General features: G+C 40.5%; 1 protein-coding gene across 5 annotated transcripts in view; it reads right to left on the reverse strand.

The window, feature by feature from the left end:
* TFDP2 (transcription factor Dp-2) overlaps nucleotides 1–13,679 on the reverse strand; it is a 48,367-nt gene extending 34,688 nt beyond the window's left edge. Inside the window, exons 1-3 of one of the 5 annotated variants that reach the window (XM_061365254.1) lie at nucleotides 13,442–13,679; nucleotides 10,918–11,011; nucleotides 4,494–4,560 (exon numbers count right to left, since the gene is read on the reverse strand). In XM_061365254.1, coding sequence (XP_061221238.1) covers nucleotides 4,494–4,560; nucleotides 10,918–10,932 — 82 coding nt within the window. In that variant the 5' untranslated portion in view covers nucleotides 10,933–11,011; nucleotides 13,442–13,679. Of the gene's footprint in view, nucleotides 1–4,493; nucleotides 4,561–10,917; nucleotides 11,378–13,441 lie in introns of those variants that run through there. The other 4 variants (XM_061365253.1, XM_061365255.1, XM_061365258.1 and 1 more) reach the window with 4 other exon arrangements.
* Between the last annotated feature and the right edge of the window lie 12,133 nt (nucleotides 13,680–25,812).

Genomic DNA, 25,812 nt, shown 5'->3' on the forward strand with positions numbered 1-25,812 from the left:
TACAACCCCCATTTTCAAGAAGGGGAAAATGGATGACCTGGGGAATTACAGAGCAGTCAGTCTCACCTCTGTGCCTGGCAAAATCTTGGAGCAGGTTCTCCTGGAAGGCATGCTAAGGCACATGAAAATCAACAAGGTGCTTGGTGACAGCCAGCATGGCTTCACTAAGGGGAAGTCCTGCTGACCAATGTGGTGGCTTTCTGTGATGGGGCTGCAGAACTGATGGACAGGGTAAAGCAGCTGATGTCATCTACCTGGACTTGTGTAAAGCGTTTGACACTATCCCACACGACATCCTTGTCTCTAAATTGGAGAGACATCAATTTGATGGATGGACCACTCGGTGGGTAAAGGACTGGCTGGATGGCCGCACACAGAGAGTTGTGGTCAATGGCTCATTGTCTGGCTGGAGACCAGTAACGAGTGGGGTCCCTCAGGGATCGGTGTTGGGACTGGTCTTGTTTAGCATCTTCGTTGCTGACATGGACAGTGGGATTGAGTGCGCCTTCAGCAAGTTTGCCGATGACACCAAGCTGTGTGGTTCGGTTGATACGCTGGAGAGAAGGAATGCCATCCAGAGGAACCTTGACACGCTTGTGAGGTGGGCTGATGCCAACCTCATGAAGTTTAACCATGACAAGTGCAAGGTCCTACACCGGGGTCAGATCAATCCCAGGCACAGCTACAGGTTGGGTAGAGAAGAGATTCAGAGCAGCCCTGTGCAGAAGGGCTTGGGGGTGCTGGTCGATGAGATAATGAACATGAGCCAGCAGTGTGTGCTTGCAGCCCAGAAAGCCAACTGTATCCTGGGCTGCATCAAAAGGAGCGTGACCAGCAGGTTGAAGGAGGTGATCCTGCCCCTTTACTCTGCTCTCATGAGACCTCACTTGGAGTATTGTGTGCAGTTCTGGTGTCCTCAACATAAAAAGGACATGGAACTGTTGGAACAAGTCCAGAGGAGGGCCACGAGGATGATCAGGGGACTGGAACACCTCCCTTATGAAGATAAGCTGAGAAAGTTGGGGCTGTTCAGCCTGGAGAAGAGAAGGCTGCGTGGAGACCTCATAGCAGCCTTCCAGTATCTGAAGGGGGCCTATAGGGATGCTGGGGATGGACTCTTCATTAGGGACTGTAGTGACAGGACAAGGGGTAACGAGTTTAAAACTTAAACAGGGGAAGTTTAGATTGTATATAAGGAAGAAATTCTTTCCTGTAAGCGTGGTGAGGCACTGGAATGAGTTGCCCAGGGAGGTTGTGAATGCTCCATCCCTGGCGGTATTCAAGGCCAGGTTGGACGAAGCCTTGGGTGAGATGGTTTAGTGTGAGTTGTCCCTGCCCATGGCAGGGGGTTGGAACTAGATGATCTTAAGGCCCTTTCCAACCCTAACTATTCTATGATTCTAGGTGGCTTTATGGGACAAGCGACCAAGACATACAGACATGTCCTCTGCATGGCATCAGCATGAGAAGATTAGATTTTCCACTTTACAGTATGTATGAACAGGACTACAAAACTGGAAGTGTTCAACTTCCTGACTGGGAATGCCTCCCAAACAGATTGAATTTTAAATCCTACTGGTTACACATGAACCCTGTAGTATGTTTGATTTAATTCATTCACGGCTTGAAACAATCACCCAAACCCACAACTGAGCTGTCATTATCCAACTCATCCACAAACCCAGTTATACAGGTTTGAGAACTAACTTGAACTATAGTACTTCATAATTTTAACAGAACACGCCAACTCCACAAAGACATCTTGCTACTCAGACTAGGACATTACCTAAATAACGGAGTACCTTAGTTGTCAACTTTATTAGGCACCAAAGTTCTGCCTGCATCAGGAGTGTGTCAGTCCTGTTGGCATGGCACATGCCAGGAGTTTCTCCAGTGGGCACAATCTATGACAAAACACTGGAAGAATACCTATCACCAACATACAGATCTATCCCCAAGGCTAAGAGCAGCAACAATCATCTGTTCTCTAAAACACAAGGGGAACCATCAGTCCCGTTTCCGTTCAGTAACTCAAGAGTACTCATTCACTAAAGAATGAGAACCAGGGCCATTTTTTGTCTGGGAAAATTAAAATGCAGGTCTCCTACAGCAATAATTTTCATCACTAGTCTCCCAGCTACTTTCAGATAAGGAAATGATGCATAGTCAGCCCAGCCTGACATAGCTGAACTGTTCTGACTGTAACAATAAGAATCTACTACTTGAATTATTTCACCCAATGACTGTCCTTGCAACAAGTGGCCCCTAGCATGGGGTGAGAACCCTGACCATTAGTCAAGAGCCAACCATGTGGCATTTCCCTCAGATGCAATGAGTATTCATTTCAAGCAGAGGAAACAAGCTCCAAATGCAGATCCTTTAGCTGCAAGAGCCTGTTGCCTGTAAGTTAAAGGCAACAAATGGAGCAAAGTAAATTGTCTGTTGAACAAGAATTGTTCATTAAACAAAACAAACAACATTCTGAGTTAATGCTCTGCTAAGTACTGTCACGTTTCTTTCTAGGAACACCTGGAAAGAAAAATCTAGCTCACTTTGGAATTAGGCAGTTAAGTCGTTTTACAAGGATTACAAATCTGGGTGTGATTCTGCAATCATCACATGTAAAACAAACTACTTAGTAAATCTGCATCATATTTAAATATACACTGTACTACAGATTCTTCTTTTTCCCAGACATCATCTATACAAGGAATAAAAAAATTACTAAAAGTATTCTAAAACCCCCAAACAATATTAATAATAATAGAAAAAAACAACCCACCAAAAATGAAGGATACAGCTAGAAGATCACAGCATTCCCTAACAACTACAGGAAACAAGGACGTAATAAGAAAACTGAATTCCCAAATATACTAAACCTGTCAACCTTTTTAGGAACAGTAATTCAGATTTAAAAATCAGCACAAGTGACACAGCAGTACTTTAAGACTTAGAGATTAGATTGCAATACCTAAGCAGTCTGTGAGCATTAACTTCTCCTGTAGCAAAATAAACCTGGAAAATATCCAGAGGTTGTGCACAGACACTAAAAGTCACAGTGGGAAAGGTAAATGAAGCCTGATCAAATGCATACAGGAACAGCAGCAATAGTAACTGCTTCAGATATTCAGGGGAAAAACTCAGAGAGAAAAGAGATTTTGAAAGTTAAGCCTGTAAATGGAAAAAAAAAAAAAAAGGCAGAGAAGGCAATTTTGGAGCATAAGGGTCAAGCAATTGATTGTGCATTTCTAGTGCTTATTCTCCAAGAAGAGTAAGGCAGTGTGAACAAGATGTTACATCTCAGAGATGTCAGTGATCTTTAATTATATTTCTAGGTCAAAAAAAATATCCTTAGAGCATAGCATTTTAAAAAATATAGAAGAACAGACGTGAATAATATATCTGTCATCCCAGAAGCAAAATCCAATGAAGACTGGGATAAGGATCACTGAGATGTTACTACTAACAGCAATGTCCTCTACTTGATAAGGTTATTCAATTAAGTTATTCTCTGAACAAATTAATTGCTTGTCTCAAATTATCTGAAAATGTTGCTCTTGTTCCCTAGTATCATGACACAGTAAACACAAAGTAATGAACCACAAAGTGCAATTATCACACCAGTGCACAGTAAATTAATTCTCAGAGGCCTAAACAGCCTGTAATGTTCTGCATTGTTTAGTAAAAGAGGAAGATACCTTAGCTCTAGCCATTTGCTGTTTAGACTATTTCATTTTTTCAGACTCTGAAGCTGTTGTGATGAGCCAAAAATCATTCCTCCAGGTAGTACTTGCATTTGTTTTTCACAGTGGAAAACAGCGGACCAGTGTTACTTAGAAAAGTTGATCGAAGCATTATCTGAATTGTAAATCCCCAAGTTTTCTAAGATTCATATGGGGCTGCAGTTTTATTTTACTGGAATTCTATAGCTGTTCTGACTGCCAGCACACTATATTAGAGTCAGAAGTGATGAAACTAGAAATCCTAAGATGGAATAGGATAGGACAAAACATAGTTATTACTGTAAATTGTCCAGAACGCTTATAAAAGTACCACAAGATACCACTGACCATAAAATTATGCTTAACCTCTATCTGGACTACATCAAAGTCTGAGAGCTTTAAGGGTTGGGGTGGAAATGAGGAACTTCAGCACATTATTAACCACTAAGAAAAAAAAAAAGGGGAAAGAGGAAAAGGGAAAGAGGGGGGAAAGGTGAGGAAAGGGAGAAAGCTTATTTTATCTTCTGATTATTTTTACCACACTCTCCTTTTCCCTCTGAAATCCCGTCTTTGTTACTGACACTTGCATGTCAGTCATAAAACATCAGTGTGGATGTGCGAATACATTTTGAACATTTAAGTTGTGAGTCTCCCAAAACTGAATCAAACATATGCAGTGAAATCAGCAGAAATACTAATTTACTAAACACAAGACAGAAATAAGTGTTACTGTATGCTTCTTTTCTATGTACACAAACAGAATTCTCTTACCTTTTGTTGGACTCTGGTTCTGATCTATAAATCCTTTCAAGTCTCCATTTGTGGAAGTCACACCAACCTGAACAAAACATTTTTAAGTCTTAAAATACAATAAACCTTTCTATGTTTTCTATAGTGCAACTAAAAGTATTATAAAAATAATCTGTCCTGCATTTCTGAAACATCATAATTCTGTGGATAGTAAAGTCTAACAAGAGCATGAGATTCAAAGCAAAGGATCAAAGCCATTTACTGTGTATATATGAAGACAACTAATTCTAGCTAAGTTCGTACCCCCCAAAAAAGCCTAAATATTCTGATACTGTGCTATACATACATGACCGAAGCAGCACATTCTGGCTATTATGGTGTAAGTCACTGTCCCTTCAAGACAAGACAGAACAGCTGCCACCAGTGATACAGCAGAAATCTGCCTGATGTCTAATATTCCAGTACTAAGCTGCAGAGTCTACAGGTCTGAGGAGACGTGACAACTGATGCACTTTAAACTCTAGACTTCAGAGATAAACTGATTTACCCTCAGGGTAAGCTATAATAGACACAGAGAATTTAAAACATATGCAGAACGGTGCATGTCCGATTTTGACATGTACACACATCATAGAAAGGCAGAGTTTATATAGAACAACACAAGTTCACTGCTCTTGGATGAGGGAGAGAAGAGCTGGAAAGTCCCTCAGATCCTAGCTAACAAGACACAGGCCAAGCAGCAGCAAGTAATGGTCAGGCATTCTGCAACTTTAGAGCATCATGCTTACACAACCTTAATAACTTCCATTTAACAAAGCATTTTGTTTTGCTTCCCAGCCAGAAGCTGTGATAAGTACTGAGGAACTGAGCCCCACTGGAGCAGCAGACAAACTAATTACTACAAAATATCTTTTTAAAAGATTATAAAATCTGAGTACTTCTGTAAAGAATTGGGACAAAGAGTTCAGGTATCCAAGTTAAGAAAAACCAATCATACAATCAAGGATCAAATATTTGCTTTGTTTTAAAATGTAATAATAATGGAACATAATGCTAGGGCTGCTCATCAAATTTTAATGATTTCAAATCAGAGAATAATTTAATTGCAGGAAAATTAAATAGTAGTAACATAACTCTAAAATAAATATGCAAGAACAAAAAATACCTAGTACAAGCATTTAAGCCACACAGTTCCACTGCGTACACTTGTATTCAGCAAGTCATTTTTGAGGGAGAAACTCTGCACACAGTGATGTGACAGACACTTTTGAAACTACTTCTATTATAAGATATTTTCACCACCAGGAGCAATGCACAGACATTAACTGTTGCTGCACTATGCTGATCATAACATTCTGCCTAATGAGCTAAGTTATGTGTTTCTGTAAACAAGCCCTTAGAGCTGCTCAATACAGCTCATCAATTTATCTTGAATGTTGCCTGTGTCAGACTTGTTCTTTCCTGTCACACCCAACTAGACAATCATATACCGTTCCCAACAGGCAGCAAGTGCTTCGCTGTTGCAGACTACGGTATCTCCAGAAGCTGCTTTTGAAACAGAACAAGTCTCTCTCATTCTTTCCTCTCAATTTTCCCTTTTTTCTCCCACCAGGTGGCAGCGGTGCAAAGGCAATGCAGCAAGGCTGGGAAGGGTGTGAACGTGAACGACTGGATTTGAGCAGAGGAAAGACCACCACCTGAAAATAAATGCAAGACATCTCCTATAACGTTTTGGTAGCTGGTCCATACAGAAAACAGCAGCATTCTAGTATCCTTCCTCCCCGGGTGCTTGGGTGGCAGGGAAAGCTAATATAGTAAGAAGTCACTCTGATTCCTTACAGTAAAAAGGTATTTTTGAGGAGATACTTAAAATAGAGCTTGGAAAGGTTAGTTTGCACAGCATATGGCATTGAAAAAGGGCATTACGACTGCGAAGTCAAGATGAAGAGCCAGCACTCTTGGATCATACTACTGCTGCCTTTGCACAATAAATAACCGGATGAGTTGCTCCCTAGGACCCCTGCCTCTGCAAGAAACAGACCACCACAAACAGGAGATTTTAATTCAGAGAAGGAAAAGGGGAGCCACAGAGATAGAGTACATATAAAGGGCCTTAACCCATTCCAAGAGAAAGGATAAGAATTACTACTCCCATTAACATCTTCAAAGATAGTACTACCAATTAGTACTACCCTTGTCTCAGTTCACAACTGAACCTTCAACTCTAGATTTACAAGTGTACTTTTCCCTACTGATTCGTATCAGTGCTTCAGTTAAATGCTGGAGATTATATACTTATGAACTCTCAGCCCAAGATGACTGCCCGCTGTTATAGAAATTCAAACGTTAATTCTCTGAAAAATTTAGATTATTTAACTGATTCAGTATTTAAGGAAATGTAGCAAATTACTTGAATTCTTTTCTGTATCTTGTACTTCAGTGATCCAAAAGTTACAAAATTACAGAAAACTTTTAGTTTGTATAGAACTGTATTTTTTCATGATAGTCCTAGTAACACATTTGCAAAGAGCATCCGATTAACAGCAGCACTTCTCTGAGTTTTATAATCTTAATATTATGTTTAGAAGAGCTTGAAAACAAACCTGAATTTCATGAGAACTTAAATGAGAAACATAGCAGATTTAAAGGAAATTGTTTCTTTTCTTTTACAGAAGAACTATCATAACTAAGCCTTCAGAAGCAGCAAAGTGTGACACAGTATTACAATCCTGCAGCACAACAAGAACTTTATTGGATTGCATTTTGATGTTAGAGACGTTCCAGGCCATGCTGCTATCTGGAAACTGTACCATCCACTACTTCTGGGAATCTTGGCATTTAACCACTCTTAAGCTGAAACCAGTAAACAAGCCAACACTTATGTTCATTTTTTACTTTCCATACAGCTCATGTTATTTCTGCTTTGTAACACTGCCCCGGACTGTCTGCATTACTGGGTATATAGCAGGAGTTGGACTCCTGTCCATCTACAGCAAGATGAATCCAGCCATGAAGTAAGATGAAGCAAGCACTTGGAATGCCTTTGCATCCTATTAAAGACTTTCATCAGGTTTTCTTCCCCTTTCCTAGTAGGTAACTAAGAAGTTTCCAAATGAGGAAAGAAAAAAAGAATCAGAGTCTGAAATGGAGCAAACTGGCATGAGCTAACCTTGAAGCTTATCAGCCTTCTGCTTGATACATTGTTCAGGTAGCAAGGCTCTGCCTGTGATTCTTCCCTTACTTAACCTGAAGTTCTCATTATTTCTGTCCTAGAATTAATCTAGATTCTAACACAATGAAGTTGTAAATTAGTAGGGAATCCACTAACTGGCTGTTTCCTTACATCTGTAATCCCTAACAGACTCGTTTTTAGACATACTGTAGTAGTATCACTTACAGAAACAACTTGGGTAGGACATAAAAAGGATCTATAATCTAAAAGAAATCTGCCTGGGCCATTAATACAGTACAGCTAGTGTCCTTTACATTGTTTTTGAAGAGTTTCTTGTGTAAAACAGGTGTCTTGTTTAAGGACCTCTTGACTTCAGCAGTTAAACTATCGACATGTGAAAGGAGAACTATTACAGCCATTTAACTGACCTCATCTATGAGAAGAAAACCACTCTCTTAAGAAGCAGTGAAAAATACCTTTATAAGCATACGCATACAAATTCAGATCAGACAATAAAAACTGTTATTCAAATAATCTGAGTCACATTATTTATTTTGTCCTAAAAAAGTAAGTTTACCATGAATACTTGCTCATTTTTTCACAATTTGTCATGACTGTTTCAGTGCCTTCTTACCTGAAGGACAGAAGAGAATGGAAGTACAAAACAGGCAAGAAAAAAATATATTTTATTATAAAAGCAAAGAATAAAATAACCCATTATGACAGGGAGATTTAAATTACATCTGGGTTCAATGTGTATCGTAAGCACATAAACATCTCATCTCCAGAAGAATCTGTAACTTTTATTCATCCTTTCATTATTCACAGCTGTTCTGGTTGGATTTGTTTCCCAAGTAAGGTCAAATTACCCATAAGCAATATTCCACAAGCAGATCCTACAAAGTCCTGTATTTACAGCAGCGAGCCCAGTCTTGATAATTCTCCCATCACGTACTCAAAATGCTAGCAAGAAAAACTAGTGATGCGGAATGTTATTCATCTTACATACACATTCAACCTATGGAAAAAGCTTGCCGTGTGCTTGAAGCACAAGCTTCCTTGAAGGCAAAGTTGCTCAACATAGCTTATGCATGTGAGATCCAAAGACATCTTAGCCTAAGCTCACTGCACTTTTTCTTGAGATGCATTAGGAGAACAAACATCCCCCTATGCTTCTGTGTCCCAGCTGAGGGGTACTGATTTCAGAATATAAGAGGTGACAGCTTCCTGTATATGTTTGATTAAAGTTATGACCTTTAAGAACTTCCCAGATGTCCAAATGCCAGTACTTTAAAATTCCCTTTCCTTGATGCTTCAACAGAAAGAAAAAAAGATGGAAATAGCTCTGCAGAGCTTTCTCCCTCAACTCACTCAGCAGAGCATTAAAATATTTCAGACAATGGAACAGAAAAACACCAACCTTACACCTGAAATGGGTTTCAGGCTGCAGAAACCCACAGACACGCTAAACCCCGGAACTCTAGAAATTCAGAAGCATTCTTGGGACTTCTAACAGCAACAGAGAACACTATTGGCCTGAGTGGGCAGTTTTGAGTAACTAAGGTTGGGGAATCGTGAAGAAGTGCTACAAATGAGGACAGAAAGCATATGAACACCCTTGTTTTCACACTTTGCAAATCCTCTAAACAGGTATACTTAACATGAAAAATGAAAACAACATGAGTTCTACTTTCATCTGCACCACAAACTAATTTTTTTTAATAAACCCGTAAAAGTTAGATAAATAACTAGGCTTGCACAGTTTAATCTGCAAAATTTCAAAGTATGCGTACTAATATTTATTCTGTAAAGTAACTATAACCTTGTGTTAAACAACAGCAAAACCATTATTTCTATATTCAGCACAAGCGTAGGTTGCCCAGACTAAATGTCTCACGTCTGTCCTTGAAGGTTTTCAAAGCGCAAAGCTCTGAGAAGTCCTCAACAAAGCACCAAGCAGCTGGGTTCTGAACTGAGTGTCAGAGCTTCATGCAAAGCGCCATAGTGGATGGCCTTCTGCAATCCCTTCCAACTCATGTTACTCTGACTGCCACACAACACTCCATGGATTTTATTTGCTTTCGTATTTATCATTCAGCTGCATTGAACAAAAGGTCAAAACAAAAAAGATTCCGATTTGCACAGCTGTTTCACATACATCAATAGAATTACCTATTTATACAACAGTTGAACATGGCCTATGAAATAAGTAAATCAAAAGGCTTTGGACATACACACCAATTTATTTTCTGGCTTGGTCAGCTCAAATCAAACTTTTAGACATAAGATATCCAAAAGCCTTACCTGAAACTACACACAAAATGAAGCTATTAATGAAGACAACAGAAATTTCTAAGACTTGAGAATTAACTTTACCAAACTATGCCCTTGTCAACAATTCAACCAAATATGCAGAAAAGCTTTTGCAGTTACTGAACAGAGTGACATCCTATGGTTACTTGCACTTTACTGTGGGGTATTCCTTTAATTATGTTGTGTTCAGATTTAATTAGACTGTAGATGCCCTATCAAAGGCAGTCAACAGGTAAACTGCCCAAGACTGAAAGTCATGCTCAACTCAGTGACCACAAAGCTTAATCAGAACTGTTCTCTATACAAACTGTGTACCACAGGAAGCACAGCTAATTAGGCAGAAATATAAGGTCAGGATGTTAGACATTTCATAAGCTTCCTCAGAACTTAAGACAGGGGAGTCAATATAGAGCCTCTAGACACCATAATACAGGCTCGTTAATGCAGCAGATGAAGAAACAGGAAGGCCCTGAATCTTGTAGGCACCAAGTGTGCACCGGCATTAGTAAAGAAATAACACCATCTTTCTGTTCTTTCTTGAGTTTTTATACTTGGATTCAGAAGGATTTTGCTCTGGTGCAAAATGTGAAGCTCCCTAATAACTCTGGAGCAGTGCTAGAATCAGAATATCTCAAGTTAGAAGGGACCAGTAAGGATCAATAAGGAAATAGCATAAGCATTGCCCCAGTTATCAACCTGACCTGTAGCTGAGTAAACTCTACATCCCTTAACAGCTTCTAACCAGTTTAAATTTATAAAAACACTGCAGAAAATGATGGGGTACACATTTGTGGCATACAAAATCCAGACAAGATCTTTTAATTTGAAGACCTTTGTGTTTGATTTCTTGTGTGGGCAAATACAAGAAATGAAACACAAAGCCCTTCAAATGCCGAAAGCCAGGAGCGACTGGCAGTGTGCCAAGATAAAATGCAATTCATGTTGTATAATTATACTTACATTTTTTGCCGTCATGTCAGACAGTATTGCTTTATATTCCGTAAAACCATAAGATATCCCTTTTCATCTTCACAGGATCTTTAAAATGTACATCCTGCAAGAAAGGCAATAAAATATCTTAGTGAAAATACATTTTCAGTTCCCTCTCTAGCTGAAACCCTGCATCACCAGAGGATATTCTGCACAGGTACTAAAAATGTACATTGCTTGGAATAGACAGAGATGTAATCTTACATATAAAAGCCCAACTTACCTAGAGGCCTAACTATATTAACATGCTAACAAAGCATGTTATACCATTACTAAAGTCTTATAATTAAAACCATGCAGTTGTTTGCATCTAATGCAGATTGGCTCTAAAAACTGGAAGGGAATGAATTCTCTCCATTGTGCCTACAGTCTCCAACAACAGAAAGATTCTACTTCCGTCACTGCAGACATCCAAGACCTTGATAAAAAAAATAGGATATGCTTATATATACAACACACAGCAAACACTAAGTATTTTTAGGAAACATCCAAGAAAAAACATTCCAATTCAAACTCATGTTAATATTTTCAGGTTTTATTACTATGTTGTTTCATTGATTTATTTATTATACTATTATACCTATGTAATTAGAATTATAGAATTAGAGTTCCAGGAAGAGACAAACATTTTGGTACCCTGAAAAATACTTCAAGTAACATCTTCTGTAAAATGTAAGCTTCTATCAGTCTTACAGAAAACCAGAAAAAAAGAATTTACAAATCAATGCTGGCAACACAAACCATTTTAAAGATAGAATTAACTTGACAAAGCATTTTAAAGTACTCTGGAAGTACTTTTAAAGTAGTAGTTGCTGTTAAAAAAATGGACTACAAAATACACCTGAATTGCATTTGAAAGTGTAAATAATTCTCCCTGTCTTACACATCCAAGTGTGGAATCAATTCAGCAAGATCTTTTGGAAGATGCCTGAACTAGTTACCAAAAATGAGTCACGGCCATTTACAGCAGAAGTCACTTGCTACAAAAGCAGGGTGCAAATCACTATTTCCTCTATATTTTAACCTACACAAAGTTTGAGAATGGGCAGTGCCTTCACTTTCCTTCTAGAAAATGGCTAGAAATTGTTCCAGTAGTGTCTGTAGCTAATGGGTAACTCCATCATCACTGCACTAGTGGTTTTGAACAACGCAGAAGAATTTTAAATTCTAGGATTTCTATAGATTTCTTGCTTTAACCAGATATATCAATTAAAGTGGTATGAGAGTTACTGGAAAAACATTCTTTTCCTCTTAAGAGGTGTTCTCCGTTTCTTGTCAAGTGAGTTGTATTTATCTTCCTTTGCACCTCAATTTATTGCAGCCTAACTAAGCAGTTACTCCAGCATGCGAACACCACACAATTCTGTCTACTAAGACATTTGCCCATGAAAACTTCTAAGTTTTAGTTTCATAACAGAGAATCTAAGAAAATAAGCAGCTTTTTTTTTTTTCTGCCTTCAGAGAGGACACTAGAGAGGTGTCTACTCACACCCTTGAGTAAAGAGGCTATTGGATCCGTGTAGCAATCCTGAAACCCCAACAAGAGCCACAGAAAAGCCATAAAGATACAGCAGTCATGGCAAAGAGCAAATACTGAATCCTTGCATTGCATCTGAAAACTATGATCTGGGTGGCTTCTCCTTTTCCACCTTCCTCCTCCTTCCATACAAACTCTTCAAACACATCATCTGGAGCGCTGGCAAAAAGCCATGATGCAGTTTGACCTCCCTCTCTTGCTTTAAGAGGCTTTACAATCAATTTACTCAAATAAAACATAGTTAAGAACACACTTGCTAAGCAGTTTTAACCTGTTTACAGATAAGCAAACTAGTTTCATCTTTGACAGGTTATTTGCTGTCAAGCTTAGCGATCAAGAAGGTATTGTCCATAAACTATTACCATCCTCTGCCACAATGCTCTTTAGCCAGTATGAACAGTTGGTATTCTTCCAGCTTTATGAACACATTCTGTCAAGCTCGAGAAGCCAGACTTTGTGACCCCACCATCTGCCATGACCTCTTGTCAGGTTCAGACAAAAGAACTTACACAGATGGCCTCAAAATGGAGATTCTCTGCACTCCCAATTGCTGTTTGTCAGCTTGCACCACACAGAAAGAGAAACGTAAACCTCAACCTCTTTGTTCTTTAGCTGGTTTCTAATGAAATGAATCTGCAGAAAGACAGGTTTAGAGCCCAAAGCACATGAGACACAAAGATTGCTTTATTTCAACTAAGGTTGTCCCCTTCATAATCTAAGACTTGGTTTATAATCCACTCCCACAGTTTTGCCTTTTGGTCAAATACCATAAAGCACAGTGAGCCAACCGAACTGTCTGACTTGGTAAATTTTGAGTTGCGGTTTCTTCTAGAACATATATTGCCTAATAACTCTACACCAATGACGTTAAAAAGCCAGTTTGTGCATCACATTTACAAAAACCCAGATGATCAAGCTTTGGCTACAACAAACCATCTGAAGTGCTGGAGTGTTTACCTGAACCTATTCTCATGACGGATCTATTCTGAAGTTTCAGTGATACTGATGCTGAATCCCAGTACAAGAAGCAATGCAGAACAGAAAACAGTTATCTGCAAAAGAGTAGTATTTCTATGGTACAGTCTTATTTTTAAATCAGACCTTGAAGATCCACATACTGGCTAAAACCCAACAGTAGAAATGAATAAAGCCCAGTACCTTTACCATCTTATTTTCTGCCCCCTAAAATTATGCTTTACAAAACTTATCCTGTCTTTCTTTAGCTTTCTCAAATTCTTATCATTACTTCGCTTTATCAAACCACACAGATTCTCCCTAGCCCCAGAAGCCACTTCCACTTCACAATAGAAAGTGTCAGTATTAAACAACTATAAATTAAGACAAGTGTTGGGCAGTTAACTAACTTGTGATGATGAAAAGCCATCATGGAACACAGAAAAATATGTAGATATATTATAGTATATTAGAATTATTTTTATAATCACCGAGTCTTTTCGTTTACTTGATCAAGAGTATTGCAAAGTGAAAATTATTGCAAATAGCTGTGTCACCTTAGAGCAAAGAAAGTGTCATCAGTTTCAAGAAAAAAAAAAAAATCAACCTGATTAATACCAGCCTTTCCACTAGTAATTAGTTTCTGTTCTTCACACTGTTCTCCACAGTACTAACTTTCAAGCTACAGTACTACAAAGCCGATTTCAGAAGACAGCAGTAACAAAAAGATTCCTTATTAATCAGTGCAAGCTCAGTTTTTAGCCATTAATTTATGCACAACATCTACATGGATTAGACCACCTGTTACACATATGTTGCTTCACTGTCTCAGTTTTCAGACCAGTCAAATTTCAGAATTATGGAGTACTTATGAGAAATCCACCTGCTCTCAGAAGTGTTTCCCCATCTTTTTTCTAAAATACATTTCAATATCCAGCCCCTTTTTGAAGCAATTGAGATAAAAATATATTTTTTGTGAGAATATGTATGTGCTAGTAAGGGTAACTTCTCAGTACCCCAAGAAAATGAAATACAACTTTGTCATCAAATTTCTGAAATTTAAATTACAGATTCTGCATTTCTGTAAGAAGACTCCATTGATTTGTTAAGTGTCTTTCCAGACTCCTCTTCAGATGACTTATTTCCAGTTCTATCCCTCATTTATGTAGGCAAGAAATCAACCTGGCGTGCAAACTGCAGAAGACAGGAATACCCACATCCGTTACATCCTGTGTGTCACTTAATGAAGAATTTCCAAACGCCAACCAAGGATGTATTCAACAAGTCACACATGCAGAGTGGGAAATAAGTCACCATGTTCAGTTATCACACATTAATTGTTATCTTGAAAATAGCATTTAAAAGTAGCTCTTAGGAAACATTTGAAAGGAACCCCCACCACAATGCATTTGATGAAGGTCTTGCAGGTACTACAACTTGTTTTTCCAGCTTTTACTGTGAGCAACTGTAGGCCTTCAAAAAACTCTAGTAGATAACAGATAAGGAGATTAGAGAGACTGAACAAAGGAAATCTAAGTAACTTGACTCCTAAACAATATTAGGAGTTTTTAACAAAATAAAAGAACATGAAAAGAGTAGCAAGTTTAAAAGCTTCCCTATTTAATTCTTATCATGTGACTCAGAAGACTGCAACCTGTGAACCCAAAATGCAGAAGTCTTCACTACTAACACAAAACCAAAATGAGCATGACTGCTTGAGCTAAGATGCAAACAGAATATGTAACTAACCTAATTTGAAAGTGAAGAGCTCATCTTGTAGTTTGGAGGAACCAGCTGACACACTCAGAAGAAACAAAACGAAGCGCCTACAGTTGACCAGGTTCTCCTAAATTGCTGTGATTGAGCAAAATGCCAGTGTATCATCAGAGCAAATTAACTGACAGCTCCTGACAACAGTAGCCATTATGACTCAAGTTTACACAGTACAAAGAACATGGAAAAACAGACAAGCCCTAAATTCAAGTTGACTTAAGCTATATAATGAACAACCAATGTGACAGCGTTTACTGCAGTTTGCTAAAAGTATGTGGGAGAAATGTCCCTTCAAGAACTTCATGCAGAAGGTACTGAGGCAACTCATGAATGGGATTCCTTTCAATACTCTAAGACTTAATCTCAAATGCTACCTTCCCATTACTCTCACTACATTTACTCTCACTGTTGTACATATTATAACATGACTAGCTATGGAGGCTACTGCATGTCTTGAATCCAAGTGATGAAAACAGATATGTGGATGTACAAGTGACAAGAACAGACAACACAGAAATGATATCCAAAACTAATCAAACTCTCCCATAGATGAAAGTGCCCAAAGTCCCCATGCACTTAACTGCACTGCTGAGCCTCAAGTTCTGCTGATTGTACAGTCCTGATAGTGCTGAAACTCAAATTCCATCGACCTGGAACTAGATATTCCTTCCCTCGAGGGACTCAGTTTCTCAGGCGTGTTCTTAGACACACCCATTATCATGCTAGTATTGGTGGTAAACTGTATGTCTAAGAATAGGAGCAGCACTTGTGGCTTGTCTCAAAATCAATGAGGTGAAGCATGTCCCTTATTGCTCAAATAAGGAAGACATTATATTAAACATATGGAATAATTCCCAAGTACCTGAACCTTTGAAGGCTCTTTTAATTCCCCAAACCAGCTTACTGTCATTCAAGATAAAGTACATGGGGCTTGATATCAGAACAGCAAATAATGTTCATGCAGCACTTAAAGAAGATGATCTAAAATTTCTTTCGGAGTTTTACAGACAACTTTTATCAGCACAAGTACACACAGATATGTTTGGAATTAACAGAAATTTAGCTGCAGCTCCCTTAAGTCTATTCCATAAGCTCATCTTTTGTTCTCTGATTAGGTTTCTAGCCCAGGGTTTTCTCCATAGCTGAGTAATACACATCTGGGAGTCTGCTGCTTCAGTGGAAAAAGGCAGGTACAACTTCCTTACTGAGTAAAGAGCACACTGTATTCTCACAAATGTATTTCATTTCAGCTACGGATTGACATTTGAAAAAAATTTAGTGATCTATATGAATGACTGTAAAGTATCTTGGTAAGTCAGTTTTGTGCATTGCCAATAATACATTAGCTCTTCTTTCAATTAAGCTCAACTGAAAAGAGCACTTTTTTTTACTACTGAGACTTCAAACAAACCTCTTGCTACCACCAACTCATATACTGCATATCAGAGAATAATCAAGATATTAATCTGTTCTTGTAAAGAGTTTTAATTTTGCATTTTAAAATTTCCAGTTATCAGTACATTGACGCATACATGGAACAGTTTAACCATCCTGTTGAGATACCCTTTCATCTACACCCTGCAGCTGGAAGGATCTTAACATCCAATGAACTGAAGATAATTTTACATTTGCATTTCATTAAAGATCATCAAGTTATATAGGGATAAAGAACTTGATGATGGACAGAGACTTAGTAACTATTCCCTACATTTCCCTTATAATTTGCTAGAAGCTTTTTTTCTACTTTAAAGCCATTATTAATTCTACTTTTGAATGGATTGAAGATTATGACAGTATTCACTGAAGGGTGAAGGTTACAAAAATTTTTATACTTTAGTTATAATTCAGTACAAAGGCAAAAGGTTGGGTTTTTTTTTAGTGATGCACAAACTCTCAAATATCAATTACAGCACACAGAATTACCTAAAGGGTAATATTTCATGTAACAAGTCACACCAATGTGAGATCCCACCTCTGCTATCTTTGCTAAAAGGGATCTTCCACATTTTCCCCTTATTCCACTTTCCATTCCTTCCCTATGCTACGTGCTCCCAGCAACTCCCATTTATACCTGATCCCCTTAGTGAGCCAATGTAGTTCTAATACAGTCAGAACAGCAACAATGGGGCTGAAAGGAGGAAGAAATTCAGGTGACCACCTGGGCCTGTGCACAGGGCAGGACTAACCCTCCAGATTCAGTGAGCTGTTTGCCCAGTTCAGTCTGGTTCGCAGAACCACACTGTGACAGTTTCTGGGGAAAAAAAATAATAAAATCACTTATGATCTGAAAGTTTACTGGTGGGTTGAAGTGCGACACAGGTTGGATGGACGAGGCCTTGGGTGATAGGGTTTAGAACGAGGTGTCCCTGACCATGGCAGGGGGGTTGGAACCTGATGATCTTAAGGTCCTTTCCAACCCTAACTATTCTATGATTCTATGTGTTGTTTGTATGAAGACTACTCCATGCTTTTGAAGGGTTCACTGGATTGTGTGTGTTAAAACCCATTAGGAAGAAGTGGGATGTTTTATCTTCAAATCACAGCTTTCCCAAGTTCTTACACAGCAAGAAGCAAGATGAATAATTTGCTTTGACAGACAGCAGAAGCCTGCTGTTCTGCAGAATCAATATACAGCTTGAAATGTTATCAGTTGTATGTATTGATTAAAAAAAATTGTTTAAATGTATTTGCAATATTAAGTTGAATTTTAAATAAACTGAAGCTTACACCAATTGGATTGCATATGTAAGAGAACAGAAACATGTTTCCCAAGGTCAAATATATAATGAAGGAAAAAGTTACCTAAATCTTTCCTCACAATAAATGAAGCTGATGCATGTGAAGGATTTTTATTTCACTCTGGAGACATAAGATCACTTTCTTTTGCAGTTCCTAATCTCATTCATAATTCTCGGTAATGTTACCACTGTAATTTCTATTACAGGTCATTTACAGTTATTCTGGTAATTATAACTATTGCTCAGATGGGAAAGTTTTAGTACCTGGATGACTGTTCGGGTTCACAAGTGACTTTTAATATGTTAATGCATTGTCATTCACAAGCCTTAATACACAAATACTAATACACTTGCTTTCAGACTTTAATTCCCACAAATATTACTCTAATAGCTCCTACCAAGTTGAAGAATTCATCTATACAACTTTACTAAAAGTTCATAGCCTCAAAGCCAGTGTGTACCTGTAGCAACCTGAAAATTTCATTCTGAACATATGACCTTATTTTTCTTGATTTTTCACTTATATTGTGGGCTGAAATTCCCAGTAACAAAACAGTGACTGAAAATGGTCACACACACAGAACACATATGCTAACACACACCATGGGGAAATGGATTATGAGCTCTTACCAAAGCAATCTTTTCATGCACCCTGTCAGATGATACAGACATAGGACAGATGTTAGTAAGGGACCCTGTTGAACAGAACACTTGAATTGCTGCCATTTACAACCAAGCATACCAACAAAACTGAATGCTAACCTTTTCCAGCTTGACTTCAGTATCTATTGTGACAGCCAACATGAAATGTGAGCTGGTCAAAGTGTTATTTTATCACCAAGTTAGTGCTGCAAAAAAAATCTAAAAATTTCAACAGGTTTCAATAAAGATAAATATTCCCCAAGGGACATTGGTAGGCTGTGGTTTTTGCAAAGTGTGCCCTGAAAGGCAAAGAGTTTCTTCAGCAGTACTAAGTGAACAGCTATATCTAGAACTTATTTCCAAACACCATCCCTTTACATTTAATTACTATTCTGTATTTCAGTAGAAATAAGATACTCTAGAAAGCTGTGCATTTGATACAGATTATAGTAATGCATACATTAGAATATACTAGTATGCACATAATTAGCATATATATTATATTACCATATATTATAATATATAGTAGTCTTGCAAACTGAACTATCAAAAACGAACGGTTTGATTTGCTTGGACTTATTTTTATACTATTAATATTGAAAAGTATAAAAGTAAACTAGAACAGTCTGTAAAGACCTTTACTGAAAACTATAACTGCACATAGGAAATCAAGGTAGCAAAGTTTCATTTAATGAAACTATAAGAATAAGATCACTTGCTAGGGCCTCACATTCTTGCAAAAAAGCTGTAGGCAAGGGGGAGGGGAAGAATTAATTTCACTCTAATACTAGATGTTACAAAAAACATGAATAACTGAACCAGGAAGTTGTTAGAAACTTTCCACTCCCTACCACACCTGCACCTTTTTACAGTATTTCCCAGCATATAACTAGTTCTTCAAATCCCACAACAAGCATTTACACCATCAGCTTTCACATGGTATGTGTGCTATTACCACACCAAAACATTTGGATTGTAATCTTATGATAAACCTGTCCAATTCCAGGGGCTTCTTGGCTTTGCACACAAGATCTTCACAAGTGTATTTCCTTGCATCAGACTAGACATTTTCCCTATTTTAAGATTCCCTGTTTATTTATTAGCAGTCATGTGCTGTGGATGTCATCAGAAAGATAGAGAAACTCTTAACCATCACACCAAAACGTATGTAAGAAAAAGCAAACAATTCCAGAAATTGTTTCTTGTTGAAGACAACCCTAGGAATACTCTTTTAAGGCAGCACATCAGAAGAAATGCAATTCCAAGAACTGAATTAGACTAGCTGTAACTGAAGAACTTGTTCTGCTCCACATTACTAGTATTTAAACTGCTGCATCCTATCCATAACAATAGGGGCTGCAGCTTCCCTCCCCTAACCGTATCAGGTCACTATTCTATTGCTTCTAGAGATTTTCACCAAACTTTCCTACAGACACAGCAAAAAAAGTCTGTACACTTAAGCCGAATAACACAAGAAACTGTTGAAGGGGATAGAAAGTTGGAAATCTGGTTCCTACTTTTTTGCTAAACCTGTAACAATAGTTTAGTCAAACCTGCTGAAAGATCTTAACTGTGAGGGTGCTCACAACTGTTCAGAAATCATGTCCAGATGCACAAGGGGCCCTCGCAGTAGTGGTCAATGTGTGCAAGAACAGACATAGTATTGAGATCCCTTTCAAAGCAGCACTGCATTTCAGCCCAGCTAAATTGTTTGGCTTACCCCCATTACACTGGATAGCTGCTGTCAAGATGCTATATTGAAAATCATCCCCTACCCCTTTGTAAAGTGAGGTTGCCAGTCAGCACCCCCTGCAGCAATAAAGATCATTCCCATCAATGGTGTGTGTTTTTCTGTAAAGTTAATTACATCAATATCATACAAGTCAAACGGTTTGGGTTTGCTGTGTTATGAGTGACCTCTGTACAAAAGGTGGTTAAAAGAAAACCCAGTAATTTCACAGTGAAATAAAATCACTCAAATTCATCCATGAGACAATCTTGTTAATTTTCAGGTTTTTCCTTAGTATAGGATTACATCATTTCACCTGTTACTCTTCCCTCTTCTAGAGGCATCACTCACTTCACAACAAAGGTTTTCAACAGAGAATTTGTCCTTTTATTATTCTTATGAACACCTCTCCTGTCAAATCTATTCTATAATGCAAACTTCTCCTTAATCTTTCATGTTTCTTCAAACTGTATTTAGCACCCTACACACTAATTCAAACAGAAGTTCCTGAAATTCAGTACTTCACTATGTACAAAACATCCGAGTACACACAGCACTAGCACAAATACAGGCTGTGAAATACAGCTCTGCATTTGTTCTGCAACACAGGTCATCTGTCATGAGTTTTTGCCCCACGGATCATACCTTTTTTTTTTTTTGTAAGACAGGATGCAGTATTATCAAGTGAACTAATAGGAGAAGGCCAAAGAAATGGAGAAAAAAACCCCATTAATTTCGTTTTGAATAGCATCAGCATAGACTAGCATAAAATTATTTTTTAATCCAAAATTATAACAAGTTACAACACACAACAGCCAACGTTTTGCTCTATTTTGTCAGCATAATTAAGCTACATCAGTGATAGAAGCTAACAAATTAACTCTTCATTAATGTTTTTATCAGCCTATAGTAATGAAAATAACCTGATTTCCAAATTATAAAAACTGACCACATAATTCCTTTGTTTTTGCATAGTATGTTAAATCACATCACTTTAAACTATTCACCTGCTCTGTCAACTCAAAAAATTTGAAGAGAAAATGAAAACCAAAGTCCCTTCTACAGAGAAAACCAGTGCAAGCTCTGATACACAGCTCAGCATCGTCCCTTTACTCAGCGAAGGAGCACGCTCTCAGATGCGGTTTTCTTCCACATTTCAAGGAAGTTTGCTTATTCCGTATTTTCCTCCTATTGTTTGTACCCTCGATCCCGAAAGACGCTGTTTGTATTTGGATCCACCTCTGCCGTTAAACCCTTTACGACCGACAGTCAAGGAAGGCCTGTAACTCAAAGGGCGCAGGAAGAGGCGCTCAATTAAGTTTTGCTGTTGTTGTTGCTGCTACTGCCGGACTAACCCTCCCCCGACAAAACTCAAACCCACCACGCTACGAAGCTCAAGCTATACCCGAGCTCCGCCGCTCCCTTTCTGCACTGTAAGCCCCCTGGGCGGGGGGCGGTCACCTCCCCGGCCGCCCCGCGCCCGCGCACACCCGCCGCGGCGCCGTCCCAGGCCCGCCGCCCTCAGCCGCTCCCCACAATGGAGGAGAGGTGACCCGGCGGCGCGCAGGGCGCCTGTCACCCGCCACCCGGGCACGCCACCGCCCCGCGGGCGTCCGCAGGTGTCAGGCACCGGCTCGGCTCCCTCCCGGGGCGCGGGAGGCGCCCGCCCAGCGTGCGGCTCGGTGACGGGACCGAGCGCCAGACGGCGTGTGGGGGGGGAGCGGCGCCCCGGCCCCCCGCGAAGAAAGACGCTACCTCTACCTCACAGCCACCCATCCCCCCTCGGCTCCCCACTCACCCGCAGGCCCAGCGCCGGCGAGGGAAGAAGAGAAGGAGCGGCGCTGGCGCAGTCCGGGCCTAGGCAGCGGCTCTGAGGGGCCGGCGGTCCCTCAGCAGCAGCCGCGGCAGGCAGCCAGCCGCTCCGCCCGGCCCCGCGCGCCGACGACGCCTCTCGGCCGGGCCGGCGCCGCGCACTCGCCGCTCGCGAGGAGGCCCCGGAGACGGGGGCCCACCAGGGCCAGTCCGCGAGCCCCAGCGCGTGGCGGCGCGAGCGCTCGCAGCGCTTCCAGCCCGGCCGCCACTGCCCCCCTCCCCCCCGCCGCGCGCCCGAACCCAGCCAGCCGCCTCGCTGCTCCGCCGCCGCCGCGCCGTGCTCTGCCCAGGTCCCTCTCCCCCGCACAAGCTTGGCGGCGTCTGGCAACCGCGTGCTCCTATTGGCCCCCGCGCCGCGTGAGGTCAGACGCCCCCCCCGCGCTATTGGCTCGATCCCGTGTGTGTACACACGCCGCCCGCCAATCCGCGGCGCGACGGTGGGAGGGGCGGGGCGGAAGGGCGTGGCCGGCCGAGACCCACAGCCACCGCCTACTCTCCCGCCTCCGCGCTGGCGGCGGGGCGGAACGGCCGGTGGGTAGCGGGTGGGGGCTCGCTGTAGCTGACAGCCCCCCCCCCACATCCCCCATCCCCCCGGCCGTCCCCTCCCACACCGGCGCTGCCCTCCTGAGGCGGGGCGCTGCAGGTCGGTACGAAGTATAAATATATGTATTTACAGACACCGAACGGCGCCGCAGCATCTGCAGACACAGGCCGTGCAGGGCCCCGTCTGCTGCTCTGAGGGAAGCTAGCGAGGTTCTGGCCTGGGGACGCGGAGTTCAGCCCTGCCGCGGGGCTGGCCGCCCTAGGTGAAGGAATGTCACTCCACCGTCGAGCTATCGCGGTCGGGACGATGCCAGGCCTACCTCGGACATGGCTTCCTTGTAAACGTGCCCTGCTCCAGCTCCGTAACTTCCTGTGAGACAAAAGGGCTCTTGGCAAACAAAGAGATAGTGCGGGGCGGGGGGGCAGCGGCAGCCCCGACCCTCCCGGGGAAAGGAGGTGCGGAGAGAGCCCGGGAAACCGAGTCCTGTGTGGAGGTGCAGGGGCATGATTAAAACTTTAACAAGTATTATTTTCAACATTTCCTTTTTAAAAAAATTGGAGGATTAAGCATTCTAGAGATAGAATGATTTGGATTGGAAAGGACCTTAAAGATACCTAGTTCCAACCCCCTGCCATGGGCAGGAACACCTTCCAGTAGACAGGTTGCTCCAAGCCCCATTGAACCTGGCCTTGAACGTTGCCAGGGATGGGGCAGCCACAGCTTCTCTGGGCAACCTATGCCCAGTGTCACCACCCTCACAGGGAAGAACTCCCTCTTAATATACCTGCCTTCTTTCAGTTCAAAGCCACTACCCCAGTCCCTCTCCAGATTTCTTGTAGGCCCCTTTAGGTACTGGAAGGCTTCTCTAAGGTCTCCCTGGGGCTTTCTTCAAGCTGAACAAGCCAAACTCAGCCTATCTTCATAGGAAAGGCGCTTATATATATGTAGGTATATATATACATGTATATATATATGTACATATATATTCTTATAGGGAGAATATGAATAGAGAACACTTCTGGGAGTAAATAATCAAATCAGCATTAGTTCCATTCAAAGCAAGGTTGCAACATTTGTTAAAGTCTTTCTCCTGCACAGCTAAGCAGAAATCCACGCATGCAGTAAACCATTTTTCAAATTTCTATTAAGCAGATTCATCTTAATGCCACTGAACAAGCTGAACAAATCAGGGTTTATGTGGATGCAGAAACACTATCTGTATGCCTTAGAAACCTCTAGACCACACAGAGAAGTACACCATAAATGTTAAATTTGCTCTTTTCTTGCTTGACAAGACTATTAAATGCTGTAGAGAGACATATTTGATCCTGTTTCCTTTACTAAAAAGGGAAGAAACATCAGAAAACAGGTGTGCAGCCTGTAAAACAGAATTCTTACATAAAGGACTAAGGAAAACAGCAAGAACTGTATGTTTACTTAAATGGGATAGCTCACAACTGAAAATGAAGCACATGCCCAGGAATTTGCTGACTTTGTGGTTTTAGTTTCTTTTCATCCTCTATAAAATACTTCTATCACAGGCAACAATGCCTTTATCAATATTTGCAGTATTACGCAAGAGACCTTCGTGAAAGTATTAAAGATAGAGAACAAATTATTGTGAATTCTCTTGGAGACCCCTCTAGCACGTACAATCACAGTAACACAAAGGCAACTGAAGCATTCCCTGGCAGAAGCACAGAAAGCACACACTGCCTTAGAAAAGGAAGCAAAATAGAAGCAGACCAGGTTGGCTGGTTTACTGCACTATTCAGTAAGTTACTTGAGCTAAACAAATACTCAAAGCCAGCCTGGATAAAGACAACGTTTCAAATTTCTCTTAGTTCATTGGTTTATTTCTTTTTCTGCAAGAAACCCGGATGAGTTGACGTCAGGTACTGTAAGTGATTCTGAACATAAAAAAACAGGTATTTTAACCATTAAGGAGAGAAACATAAGAAATGTCACTGCTGTAGTTTGCTTTCAACAACAGATTGCAGAATGACATGACTGTATACACTATTGAGTTTGAAGCTGCTGAAACAATGATCATTATCAGCCTGCATGAGTATGCTACAGCTTTAACATTCTACACCAATACATAGTCCTTCAGAACTTACACAAATCCCAAACTTTATCCCAGAATGAGAGCTGCACTGAAAAGCATCTTGGAATTGTACTTTTACACATGCTAAGGCACAGGTTTAGCAGCTACTGCACTGTAAAACCTGCACTGTAGGAAGTTCTCATGTTTCCCTCCAGAAACTGTCAGTGGTCTCCCAGCCTTAGAAAAGCCTCTTGGCTCCTGCTGGCTGGGCAGATCCCAAACCTTTCCCTTTCTCAACACGTTACTTATCAACATTTGTTAGATTGATTTCTTTCTTGCCAGCCTACAACCCTTGCCATGATAACCTATACAAACACTAACCCAAAACAGCCTCCTCCACCTCTTTTCTCCAGCTGAACTTGCCTCCACTGCCTATAAAACCTTAAACTAAAATGCTGCCCAGTTAATGGGTCTGAGTACTACCATACTCCCAGACTCAATCTGCAGTGCTGCCATACCTGTTTCTTTGAAAAGTAAAATTTGCCTGTACTTTTTAGCTTGGACGAGTAAGAACACAAAATTCCCTCAATTCTATGGCCCACTGACTGGCAAAAGAAAAAAAAGGGTTCTTACCTTTTTTTTGACTGCTGAGCCCCTGTGCTGTGCCCTGATCTTGGAAATACTGGGTCTGGGAGAAGGAACTTGCAACAAGAGACTACACCAAAAAGAAGCTAGCAGGCTGAAACAGCAACTCAGTAGTTTCCTTTTTTACTTTATTCTGACAGGAAAGCAAGTTTAAATGCTCCTGTCAAAACCAGATGAGAGCGACTGAATTAGTTTTAGATAAAATTAGCCGTTACATGAGAGAAAAAAAACACTGCTTACATGAAAACAGTACTCAAAAATCTTGGCAAAGTTCATTACAGTGAGATTTTAAACACAGCTGACTTGATTCTTTTCTTAGTTGTGTAAGAAAACTCATACAACTTCTGCTCAGTACTTTCAGCCATCTGAACACTGGTTTATCTG

This window comes from Neopsephotus bourkii, unplaced genomic scaffold (assembly GCF_033783945.1).
Source record: "Neopsephotus bourkii isolate Nb327-2 ecotype Australia unplaced genomic scaffold, CSIRO-AGI_Nbou_v1 NB_1279, whole genome shotgun sequence".
In the NCBI taxonomy this organism is placed as follows: domain Eukaryota; kingdom Metazoa; phylum Chordata; class Aves; order Psittaciformes; family Psittacidae; genus Neopsephotus; species Neopsephotus bourkii.